Source organism: Salpingoeca rosetta (assembly GCF_000188695.1).
Source record: "Salpingoeca rosetta unplaced genomic scaffold supercont1.2, whole genome shotgun sequence".
Lineage (NCBI taxonomy): Eukaryota > Choanoflagellata > Craspedida > Salpingoecidae > Salpingoeca > Salpingoeca rosetta.
In genome coordinates, this window is record NW_004754932.1 from 1479599 (window position 1) to 1492098 (window position 12500).

Sequence of the window (12500 nt, forward strand, 5' to 3'; positions counted from 1 at the left end):
TAACATAAATCAGAAATAGGTTCTGACAAAAGTTTGCCGCGGGCAAATTGTAGATCTCCCGCGTTCCACCTCACATTATATATTACACCTAGAGACACACGGGCACACACACAAACATACACACACACTTTTTTTCGGGTTTGTATTGAGCTCTTTTGCTCGCGCTGGTGTTTGACAGCACGCTGGGCGGACACCTAAACAAGTTCAAAAACAGGGTAGATGCATCAAACAGTGATTGATGTAATTCCCAACAAAGGGGGGTTTTCTTTTTGCGATTCGATGGGTGCGCAGACCGCGGTCGTGCGCAGTTCAAACCTCGTTCTGCGTGTCGCCCGCGGTCAAGATCATCATGCTCCTCGTCAAGACGGGACGGGGCGCACCCTGCTTGCGTCTCACGCTGGCCAGTGCTGCTTGCAACGTTGAGGTGGGGCGAGTGCTCGCCGATCGTGTGTTGTTGTTGTTGTTGTTGTTGTGTGTGTGTGTGTATGTGTGTTTGTGTGTTTGTGTGTATGTGCGTATGTGTGTTTGTGTGTATGTAATGTGAGTGCTTGCTCTTGCGTGCTGCCTTCTGCTCACCCCAACATTGTTGATCCAGCATCTTGCATTCACTGCTGCTGCTGCCTTCTCAACCACCACACCAACCACTTGCTGTTCGTTACCCCCCCACACACACACACACATTCTCTCTCCTCTCTCCTTCTCTCTCGCCGCTCCCCACCTGTTTGTCTTCACAATCTCCCTTACAGCACACACAAGCGCACACTTGCACACTTGCACGCACACACACCTTCGCACACCCTCTTCCCAATTTCAATCCATACCAATCATCCTTGTTACCTTCATTTTCTTCATCACTCACCTCTTCCATTCAACCAAACTGCAGCGCACGCGCGCCGCCGCCGTTTTCGAACCTGCCAGAGTCAGCTCAATATCAACCCAGGTCACAACACTCGCGGATAACGACCTCACCACCACTGCAAGTTGCACCGTGTGCTGAGTTGGAGCACACACACGCTGGCACGCGTACCGCACACACACACACACACACACACACACACACACACCACAACAGCGGCGGCTGCAACGGCAATTAATGCCATAGCCAGTGCGATTTCAGCAGCAACAACCCATTCAACCACAAAACAACATCAGCAGCAGCGGTAGTTGCAGTCGGAAACGATGGCGCGTCGGGTGTGGGAGGTCTTTGCGGTCTCTCTGACGCTGCTTCTGCTGGGGCTGGTGGACCTTGGCTGCACACAGCAGAGCGTTGGGCAGGAACTGGAGCCGAACGACGGGCCGTGGTCTGCCACACCGCTGGCCAGCGGCCAGTTTCTGTACGCCGCCATCAGCTCATACGCAGACATTGACGTGTTTGTGATTCCAACCTGCGCCGCCGGGCAGGTGAGCGTCACCGTCATCAGCAGCCAAGACAGCGTACCACTGACCCTGAACATGCTCAACGGCACGGCTGATGTCGTGGGCACACATGTGAACCCAAAACCAGGCGTGCAGCGCATCGTGCACACGCTGTCACAAAACCGAACAAACACGTTCTTCGTCGCCATCCGGCCAGACACGCCGCAGACAACGACATCGCCTGCAAACGCCAGCTCCACCACACCAGCAGCCAACGCCACGACAACGACCGTTGTCCTGCAGCCCACCAATGTGACCACAGGTGTTACAACTGCAACGACTACGCCCACAACAGGCACCACTACACCAAGCACAACTACACCGGCTGCTTCATCAACATCAACCCTCCTGTCAAACACGACCAGAACAACAACAACAACAACAACAACAACAACAACAACAACAACAACAACAACAACAACAACAACAACAACAACAACAACAACAACAACAACAACAACAACAACAACAACAACAACAACAACAACAACAACAACAACAACAACAACGACGACGACAACAACAACAACAACAACAACAACCACAGTCATCTTGGCCAACTACACGATTCAAGTGGCAACGCCCACGTGCAGCGAAGACGAGCCAAACAACGTGTTCCAAACAGCGACCCCGCTGCCCGCTGGAGAAACGCGCCTCGGTGCCATCAGCACCTACGATGACGTGGACGGCTTCAGGCTGTCAACGTGTCCTGGCGGGCTGGTCACCATCACCGTGCAGCTTGACGGCGCCAGCGGTGACCTTGACCTCGCCCTGCTGAGTGAGGACGGGTTCATCATCGGCAGAAGCGAGACGTTGTCCCCTGTGGAGCAGATTCGCCTCGACAACCGCGGCAACACATCCGTCACCTTCTACGCTGCAGTGATCGGTTACGCCGGGGCGGTGGGCAGCTACGCTATCACCGCCACAGACACATGCTGTCACAGCCACGACGAGTGTGAGCCGTCCGCATTCTGCACCACCACGGCAACCTGCTTCGACTGCGGCGCATGCAACCTCCTGCGTACCCCGATTGACGGCGCTTGCCCTGGCAAGTGCAACAACGTCACCGTGATTCAGCTTGGGGCAACGGGGCTTGCAAGCATTGATGGGCACACGTGGCCAGACTCCGTGCTGGAGCTCTACCTCTTCAACAACAGCCTGAGCACCATCGACGGCCAGCAGTGGCCCCCGCGCCTCACCGTGCTTGTCCTGCACAACAACCAGCTGCGCTCTGTCGCCAACCAGCACTGGCCCGACACCCTCACCATCCTGTTTCTCAGCGCCAACCGACTCACAACCCTCGCCGGGCAGGTGTGGCCCGCTGCCCTGGAGGAGCTGTATGTCTTCGACAACCGCTTGGCGAGTGTGGGCAACCAGGCGTGGTCGCCGCGCATCAACACGCTTGACCTGGGCCAGAACAACATCACCACGTTGGAGAAGGTCGCCTGGCCGCCGGCGCTGCAGTTTCTCTACATAGAGGACAACGCCATCACCAGCGTGGACGGGCAGGTCCTGCCCCCGACGTTGCAGGAGCTCTTCCTGCACAACAACAGCATCACCAGCGTCGCTGGGCAGGCGTTCCCTGCGTCGCTGCGCCTGCTCTCCCTGCACAACAACAGCCTGACAAGCGTGGTTGAGGCGTGGCCGCCGGCGCTGGTGGGCCTGTCCCTCCACAGCAACCCGCAGCTGGTGAGCATTGCCGGGCAGCGGTTTCCCGACACGCTGCAGGAGCTGCACCTGCACCACATGGGCCTCACCAGCATCACGGGGCGCACGTGGCCACGCGATCTGGTCACGCTCACCCTCAACAACAACCACATCACCAACCTCGACGCGCAGGTGTTCTCGTCGCAGCTCACGCACATTGCCCTGTACAGCAATGCCATCACCAGCCTGGACACGACGCCGCCCCTCCGCTGGCCCGAGAACCTCCAGCAGCTGCTGTTGCACGACAACGCCATCACCAGCATCGACGCACAGCACTTTCCGGCCCCGCTGCGCGTGCTCAGCCTGCACAACAACGCGCTGACCCGGGCCAAGCAGCACTGGCCGCAGGGCTTGCTCAGGCTCTCGCTCAACAACAACAGCATCGCGTCAGTGGAGGGCACGGTGTGGCCGCCGCGCCTGGACACGCTTCTCCTCGACAACAACCGCCTGCACAGCATCGACGGCCAGCGCTGGCCTGATACCCTGGTAGAGCTTGCCCTGCACAACAACCAGATTAGCTCCATCACGGGCCAGGTCTGGAGCACGGCGCTGCACTCGCTCTCGCTGCGGAACAACAAGATCACCAGCATCGAGAATCAGCAGTGGCCGCCACAGCTGGAGTTTCTCTACCTCTTCGACAACCTCATCACAAGCATCGACAACCAGACGTGGGGTGACTCGCTCACGTCCATCTCGCTGCACAACAACCGCATCACGCGTGTGGAGCACCAGCAGTTCCCGCCGCGCCTGCAGTGGCTCTCCCTCGACGGCAACCAAATCCGCAGCATCGACAAGCAAACGTGGCCGCCGCTGATGCAGTGGCTGCGGCTGGGCCGCAATCGCATCACCAGCGTCGACAACCAGCGCTGGCCCGTGACCTTGTCTGAGCTGTACCTGGACAGCAACGACATTGCAAGCATCGACGGGCAGGTGTGGCCGCCGCAGCTGGAGGAACTGTACCTCAGGAACAACAGGATCACCAGCATTCAGGACCAGCAGTGGCCTGAGACCCTCACGCTGCTGTACCTGTACAACAACCGCCTGCGCTCGCTCAAGGGCCAGCGCTGGCCGGTCGCGCTCACCAAGCTCTACCTGCACGGCAACCAGATCAGGACTGTGGCTGGGCAGCAGTTTCCACCGGGCCTGCGCGAGCTGTACCTCAACGACAACCTCATCACGGGCGTGGGCGGGCTTGCACTCCCGCCGCAGCTGTACGAGCTTCGCCTCAACGGCAACCGCATTCAAGGGCTCGCAGCGCCGCTGGCATGGCCACCGACGCTGGGCATCCTACGCCTGGACGACAACCTCATCACCAGCGTGGACGGGCAAACGTTTCCGTCGACCCTGACGCTGCTTCGCCTCAACGGCAACAGCCTCACCACCATCGCCGGGCAGCAGTGGCCCCGAAGCCTGGCCATCCTCTCCCTCAACCATAACGCCATTACGCAGGTGACCAACCAGACGTGGCCGCGTGCGCTCACCGACCTTCGGCTCGACCACAACCAGATTGCCGACATTGAGCAGCTGCCGCCCGCACTCACGTCTCTCGATGCGTCCTTCAACCGCCTCGGCTCTGCTGCCAGCGTGGCGTGGCCGGTGACGCTTGTGTCGCTTGCGCTCGCCTCCAACCAGATCAACACCATGCCCCACCACGCTGGCGTGTGGCCGCCACGCCTGACGTCCCTCAACCTCGACAACAACCCCTTTGAGAGCATCTTCAACGAACTTCTTGAGCGCCGCGCGGGCGACCCGCTGCCGCGGCTGACACAGTACCTGCCCTGCACCCTGCAGTCGTTCAGCGCACAGCAGCCCATCCACCCGTGGCAGTGCACCGTGGAGCGAGTGAACGTGACGGCGCAAACAGACCTGAGCAAGCTGGCGTGCGCCAACGCATCCCTCCTTCGGCCGGGGGACACGGCGTACGTGTGGACGTGTGAGCTGACGCAGAACGGGGAAGCGCGCGTGCAGTCATCCGATGCCTTCCGCGCCAAAACGTTCAATGATGCGGACGCGGCGTACGTCCCGTTTTACATTGCCGTCTTCCCCGTGTGCTTTGTGGTGTGCGCGGTGCTGTGGTATGCGCGGCGGCAGAAGCGAAGGCAGGCGTTCCTGTGGGTGCTGCTCTTCTTCTCTGCCGTCGACCTGGGCAGTGACTGGGCGTTTTACGCCATTGAAATCACCAGCCGCAACTTCCGCGAGGCGTACGCCTGCACGCCGTCGGAGCCCGTGCAGGTGTGCAGCTCTGACGGTGCTGTCCTCGACTGCGGCAGCTTTGGCGACCTGCACAACCCGTGCCGCGACCACCTCAACGCGCTCCCCGGTGCCATTAACGAGTGCGAGTGCCATGGGCTCAAGTGCAACTCGGACTTTTCCATCGAGGACGTGTGCGCGCCGCTGGTGGCCAACCACGACACGACCACGTTCAGCGACCTCAGCTGCACGGGCTACAGCGCACTCGATGACTACGTGAACGCGACGTGCGGTTTCCTGCACGAGACGCGACCAAACGCCAACGGCACGAGCGAGTGTGAGTGTTACGGGTACACGTGCATGCCCCTGGCGGGCAGCGGGACCCGGTGCAAGGGGTGGTATGGGGGCAACTACGCGGCCCTGCGCTGGGTGTGCTTCGTCTCATGCTGCGTTGGGTCGGTGCTGTGGGGGCTGACGTCTGCGATTAAGCTGTCCTCCTCTGTCCAGGACCAGCTGGCGCGCGGTTGTCGCCACCCCGAAGACAGCGGCGAAGACGGCGATGAAAACGGTGATGCTGGTGGTGATGCTGGTGGTGGTAGTGGTGGTGGTACTACTGATGATGATGATGATGGTGATGACGACGATGATGGTGGTGATGGTGGTACTGTTGGTGGTGATGGTGGCACTGTTGGTGGTGAGGGTGAGGTGAGTGAAGAAGTGAACGAGGCGCGGGCGCGGCTTGCGGTACGGTTGGCGGTGACTGCCCTGCTGCTTGAGGACCTGGTCCAGTTCAGCATCCAGCTCATCTACATCAGTGTCCTTGATGTGATTGAGAACGCGCTGGTGTTTGTGTCCATGATTGCCACGGTGGTGAGCGTGTTCCTGACTGTCCTCTTCCTCGCCAACCGCTACAGCACGTACCTGCGCCACCACGGCACGCTTGTTGGCAAGGCCACGGCGTATGTGTTTACGCTTGGCGGCGCAATTCCGCGGGCTGCGGAGCGCAGGCAGGCATGGCTTGCAGAGAAGAAGCGACAGGCAAGCTACCGGATGTGGCTGCAGAACAAGCAGCGACAGCAAGACCACCACGGCAAGCCAGCGCTGTCACACGCGGCACCAATGCTGACAGTGGTCAACGGCACTGGAAAGGACAAGACTCGTGAGCTCAAATCGTCACTGCAGCTCACACGTGCATTGGAGAGCGCCGTGCCCGGGTCCCCGGCCTACGGGTTTGGTGATGACGGTGGTGAGAATGGGAAGTTGGGCAAGAAGGATGAAGAGGATGCCGAGAGCGAGGGCGGCATGGGCGAGTGCTGTGAAGACACGGTTGAGATGTGCTTTGGTGTCATTGCCACGTGTCTTGTTGGCGCTGAACTTGGTGGCATGTGAGAACTTGATGGCATGCGGCGGGTGGTTGTAGTTGTAGTTGCAGCGAAACTCGAGGCTGTCGTTAAAGGTAGGTTTTTTTTTTTTTTTTTTGACGTGAGGGTTGTACGACACAGCTGTTTGTCATCAGTTCCATAAAAGGAAAGCAGGTGTGATTGTGGGCAACCCCTTTTTTATTTTTTGTTTTCTTCTGTGTTCCTTCGATAATACGCAGACAGTGAAGTGCAAAAGCAGGACGACACCAGACCGCGTATCCTTTACCATCTTCTTGAGCTTTGAAATGATATGACCCTGAAAGCCCCCCCCCCCTCACACAGACACACACAACCCAGTCACCTTGCGTCTGGGCTCGAAAATGGTGTATTGTAACACGCTGAAAAGCAGGAGAACGTCATCGTGTACCCAACACACACGCACACGCACGTAACCCGCCCACAATCTAGTGGTGTTTGTGCACGACGCCACGGCGAATGGTGATGGGAGTGCGGCGGCGCTCCGCCAGCAGCTGAGCCGGAGACAGTCCATCGCACCTGACACCATGCGAGGTGGGGCGAGAGCGAGTGAGCGTGTGCGTGCGTGCGTGCGTGCGTGTGTGTGTGCGTGTGCGTGTGCGTGCGCGTGTGTGCGTGTGCAAGTAAGTGGGTGAGCGTGTGAGTGTGCACATGTGTGTGCGTGTGCCCAAGAGACGTCGAGATGGGTTGACTACACTGGCATGTGAAGCGACGCAGAATCATGCTGCCGAACAGCACCTGCAGAGGCGGGGGCAGTCGGTGTCGTCGACGGTCGAATGTTCACAGACTTGCAAGCAGTAAGCGTCGCACTGGTGTGTTGGCTGCCATGGATCCACGTCCACCTTATTGGCAGGCACAGCTTTGTCCCGGATATACCTGTGCGAGACGGGACGTAGTTGGCGAGCAGCACAGCGCATTTGCGTGCGCTCACAGCACGTGAGCAACACAGGTGACAACAACAACAACAACAACAACAACAACAACAACAACAACAACAACAACAACAACAACAACAACAACAACAACAACAACAACAACAACAACAACAACAACAACAACACCAACGAACAGACAGGGCCACAGGGATGCAGGTTGACAGACATGCCGGACATCCATCCAAGAATAATCGCCCAAGCAGCAACAGCAGCAACAGCAACGAGAGCAGCAGCAGCATCGACTCAAACTCCACGACACCCTGATCACGAAACGCACCAGAACTCGTCGGTCCCGTTGCGCCCCTCTGCAAGAAACTGCGTCCAGTGAAGGTGGGTGCTGTTGACGATGTGCAAGTGGCCGTAGCCGTACGAAGCAGAACGGACAAGGCTCCATGGCCCGTGATGCAGCTCGTCGTAGTAGTCGAGGTCTTCATCGCACCCACCCGCCCCAGAGACTAGAGCGCACACACGCGCACGGGATCGTGGTCAGCGAGCAGACGACGACAGGAAACGCCACCGTGCAACAGCCAGGGATGGGAACACAGAGCAGAACAACAACAACAACAACAACAACAACAACAACAACAACAACAACAACAACAACAACAACAACAACAACAACAACAACAACAACAACACCAACGAACAGACAGGGCCACAGGGATGCAGGTTGACAGACATGCCGGACATCCATCCAAGAATAATCGCCCAAGCAGCAACAGCAGCAACAGCAACGAGAGCAGCAGCAGCATCGACTCAAACTCCACGACACCCTGATCACGAAACGCACCAGAACTCGTCGGTCCCGTTGCGCCCCTCTGCAAGAAACTGCGTCCAGTGAAGGTGGGTGCTGTTGACGATGTGCAAGTGGCCGTAGCCGTACGAAGCAGAACGGACAAGGCTCCATGGCCCGTGATGCAGCTCGTCGTAGTAGTCGAGGTCTTCATCGCACCCACCCGCCCCAGAGACTAGAGCGCACACACGCGCACGGGATCGTGGTCAGCGAGCAGACGACGACAGGAAACGCCACCGTGCAACAGCCAGGGATGGGAACACAAGAGCAGAAGGCACACAGTCACACAGGTGCTCAAACACGCAAACAAGCGGCAGGTAATGTAGGGGTCCCACACGCACCGATATGTGTCGGGTATTGCGGGTTGTGGTACACGTGAGGATTTGTCTGTGTCGGATCAACGGTGGAGTTGTACACCGGCCACGTCTGGAGCACGAAATGGTGCACACCGAGGATGTGCGTGTGTGTGTGTGTGTGTGTGTGTGTGTGTGTGTGTGTGTGTGTGTGTGTGTGTGTGTGTGTGCGTGTGTGTGTGTGCGTGTGCGTGTGTGTGTGTGTGTGTGTGTGTGTGTGTGTGTGTGTGTGTGCGCGTGTGTGTGTGTGTGCGTGTGTGTGTGTGTGTGTGTGTGTGTGTGCATGTGAGACGGAGAGAAGAAATGTAACGTGATAGGCTGAGATACAGGCGCACAGCGCCCGCCAGGGTTCACGGCAGGGAACAGAGCAGCGTTGCCACTCGCGCGAGTGTGTGAGCATGCTTGTGAGTTGGGGCTGGGGTGTAAGCGCTCTCGCGCGCGCGCGCGCGCGTGTGTGTGTGTGTATGCGTGTGCGTGTGCGTGCGTGCTGCCGCGGTCTTCAGAAGCGCTTACGCGTTCGTAAGAATGCTCGTGGGCAACGAGCACAAGGTTCACGTTGTACTTGTACATGAACGCGTCCAGCCCTGCAGAGAGTGGGAGGCGTAGAGCCAGAGGGTGGAAGGGCTGAGGAGTGGGGCTTGCACATACGATACGGAGCCGCCATGTAAACGCCACAGTCACGCATGGTGCCGGGAAAGAATGCCTCTATGCCCAGCCACGCAGGGCGAACGCACAAGGACAGACAAACCACATGCAAACACACAGCGCCTCAAATAACCACAATCACAAACAGAGAGAGAGACACACACACACACACGCAGACACGCACACACACACACACATACACACACAGGGTCGCGCACCTGGGTAAAACTGCCCCTGGTGTGTGAAGCCTTCGCGAATGTGCTGTGTATCAAGGGAGCAATCTGGCAGGTCGTCTGTGTTGCTGTAGCGCCAAGCGAACCAATACACAACACGCAAATACACACGCACACACGCACAGACACACACACACACACACGCACAGACACACACACACACACACACAAGACATGTGTGGGGTGAGTCATTTCATGTCGCAGGAAATGGCGCGGCAATATCCCTGCAGCTGCTCCACACCAAAAGTAAAGGCAACGCGGGTTGGCAACCAATGCAACAAGGGGCGTGTCGCTGTACCTGCAGTAGAGTGGACGGTGTAGATACACGACAACAAACGGCGTTTTGGACCGGTCGACACGCTGCAAGTCACGCTCCAACCACTGCAGCTGCTCCGTGATTTTCCTGCGAGCGTGTAATGCGAGCGTGCAACGCAGAGAGCAGAATAGAAGGGTGACCACACACTGAAGAAGTGAAGCACGCAGACATGCAACGCACGCTCGATAAGCCCACCCCCTCTCTGTCATGCCCCACACATCTAGACATACACACATAAGCACGCCATCTCTCTGTCATGTCCCACACACCTAGACATACACACAGACACACAGACAGACACACACACACACACACAAAGCACGAGGCAACACGTACGGGTAAAGGTAGAAGTTGTAGTAAATCTCAGAGGAGAGGGCGACAAAGTGAACGACGGACACGTCCCAGGAGAACCACCAGTTGTTGCCGGAGGTGGTGGTCTGGGCAATGGCAGCAAAACGTTCCGTGTAGTGGGAGAAGTTGTACGCCGTTTCGTGGTTCCCGAGACAAGTCATGTATGGCACGTGGCCAGCAAGCGGCTCAATCATGTTCATAAACGCGTCACCTCGCTTGCCCTCGTCCGTGTCCATGTTGTACGCAAAGTCTACCGCATTGTGTTCGTGAGTGTGTGAGCGCACGTGTGTGAACGTGTGTGCATTCGCGTGTGTGGGAGTGTGCGAGTGCACGTGGTTTGAGTGAACCTTAACGCCGAGCGTGTCACCAGCACGGTTCCCGAGCGTTTTCCCCGACCAGCCAGGAAACCCCCACATTGAATGCAAGGCAGCGAGCAGAGACAACAACACACTCGCTGCTCTGCTTTTGCTTCAACCTACCCCTCACCACTGCACACATCCACACGCAGCACCTGTGGTTTCTTACCGCCAACGTGGAGGATCAGGTCATAGCCACCCTCAGCAAGGTCCTGCTGCAAGGGCTTCAAGGAGCGCGCGTTGATCACACCCATGTCCCCGTACACCGCAAGTGTGAGTTCAGGGTCATCTCGCGCCCAGGTGGTGAAGTTCAGCACCGGGCTCCACACAGCATCGCCGTCTCCCACCTGCCATCAATAAAGTGACCAAGAGAGAGAGAGTGTGTGTGTGTGAGGCAGGTACGCAATCTCAGCGTCGTAAGTCATGCATGCCAGCACCGAAAGGCAAGCGAGGACAAGAGAGAAGGAGAGGGAGAGAAACGTTTCAGGACACACAGACACACAGACACACAGACACACAGACACACGCACGCACGCACGCACGCACCTTGTAAAAGTAGCGAGTTGCAAAGTCGAGATTGGAAAGAACACACTCGTGCAAATAGATGGTGCGATGCGTCAAGCCACCGTCCGTGAACGGTCGGTTGGTGCAATTGACACGCCGAGTGAGCTGGGACGGGCTCGCGCCAAAGGTAGTCACTGAACGGTCAGTGGACTCCAGTGTCACGTACGACACGGTGCGCTGACTCAAGTCATTCGTCAATGCAAGGTGAAGTTGTTGTGGCTGTGTTCCGCTCCCTTGCGTGGCCACAGGCGCAGCACTCGCCACACCATCACGACCACCCGCAGTCGCCACCACAATCACCGCCACCACAGTCACCAGCACCACTCGCACTGCCATTGTCGTGGTGTTGTTTTGCTGTGTTGTTGTTTATTTATGTTTGCGGTGGGATGAAGGACGCTGCGGATATTGGCCTATTTACAGGCCAATCACAGGGAGCGCCAAAACTTCAAACAGCAACGCGCGCACAACTCAGACCAAGATGAATGAGCAGGAGACGACGGGGGTGGAAGCAGGTGCTCGGGGCGGCAGGGCGAGTGCGGTGGAGCAAGTTGGCGAGTACGAGAACATATTTGCAGAGCCGCTCATGGAAGAAGAAGAAGAAGAAGAAAAAGAAGAAGAAGAAGAAGAAGAAGAAGAAGAAGAAGAGGCGGCGTCAACACAGCAACAAGCCAAAGAAGGCAGTGAAGAAGCCACGACCAGCAGCAATCCTCGCAGCAGCTCGCTTGCGCGCCAATCCACCTCATCATCACCGCTGTCGTCACAGGGGACACCACCGTCCTTGTTGGATGAAACGCCACCGCCACACAAGCGTGCAAAGCGTGTTCAGTCTCAGATCAGCCAGTTCTTCTTTGTCAAGCATGGCGCGGGCACGCAGCGGCGCCTTGTATCTCCGTCATCGCCCAGTGCCCCAGCGAGTCCGCTGTCGACAACAGCTGCTACGAGTTCAGCGGCCCGCGCAGGAGCAGCATCCAAGAAGCAGAGCAAAGGCCCTCGCAAGTCACGCCAGATGTACATGGTTCGTGGGCCATTTGGGTTTATGAGGCTTTGCGTTGTCTTCGCATGCTCCGAGTGGCGTTTGCTGTGAGCGATGTGGGTTGGTTTGCTGTTGCTCCTGCGGTCGGCACTCACTGTTTTCTGTTGTTTTGCTGCTGTGAGGTTGCGACCACGCGCTATTGCTCATGTGATGTGTATGGGTGTTTGGGCTTGTCATTGGTGTTGCAGGATCTGGGGCAGCGGAGCACACA

At 57.8% G+C, this 12500-nt stretch overlaps 4 protein-coding genes across 4 annotated transcripts in view; 2 read left to right on the forward strand and 2 right to left on the reverse strand.

The window, feature by feature from the left end:
• Positions 1–1179: 1179 nt before the first annotated feature.
• Positions 1180–6848, forward strand: PTSG_00890 (uncharacterized protein; the record flags this gene model as incomplete). The annotated part of the gene is made up of 3 exons (XM_004998302.1): positions 1180–1678; positions 1782–1962; positions 2010–6848. 3 exons carry the CDS (start codon positions 1180–1182, stop codon positions 6700–6702), a joined length of 5373 nt encoding a protein of 1790 aa, XP_004998359.1. The 3' UTR covers positions 6703–6848.
• Positions 6849–7138: 290 nt separating this feature from the next.
• PTSG_00891 (uncharacterized protein) lies at positions 7139–7813 on the reverse strand (the record flags this gene model as incomplete). Its single annotated transcript, XM_004998303.1, has 2 exons — positions 7139–7229; positions 7449–7813. The coding sequence occupies 2 exons, from the start codon at positions 7811–7813 to the stop codon at positions 7139–7141; spliced, it is 456 nt and encodes a 151-aa protein (XP_004998360.1).
• A 96-nt stretch (positions 7814–7909) lies between these two features.
• PTSG_11654 (uncharacterized protein) lies at positions 7910–11592 on the reverse strand (the record flags this gene model as incomplete). Its single annotated transcript, XM_004998304.1, has 8 exons — positions 7910–8100; positions 8780–8864; positions 9305–9375; positions 9655–9737; positions 9968–10072; positions 10316–10586; positions 10862–11039; positions 11239–11592. The coding sequence occupies 8 exons, from the start codon at positions 11590–11592 to the stop codon at positions 7910–7912; spliced, it is 1338 nt and encodes a 445-aa protein (XP_004998361.1).
• Positions 11593–11650: 58 nt separating this feature from the next.
• PTSG_00894 (uncharacterized protein) overlaps positions 11651–12500 on the forward strand; it is a 3176-nt gene continuing 2326 nt past the window's right edge. The window contains exons 1-2 of the mRNA XM_004998305.1: positions 11651–12271; positions 12478–12500. The exon at positions 12478–12500 is cut by the window's right edge and continues 106 nt beyond it. Coding sequence (XP_004998362.1) covers positions 11735–12271; positions 12478–12500 — 560 coding nt within the window. The 5' untranslated portion in view covers positions 11651–11734. The remainder of the gene's footprint in view (positions 12272–12477) is intronic.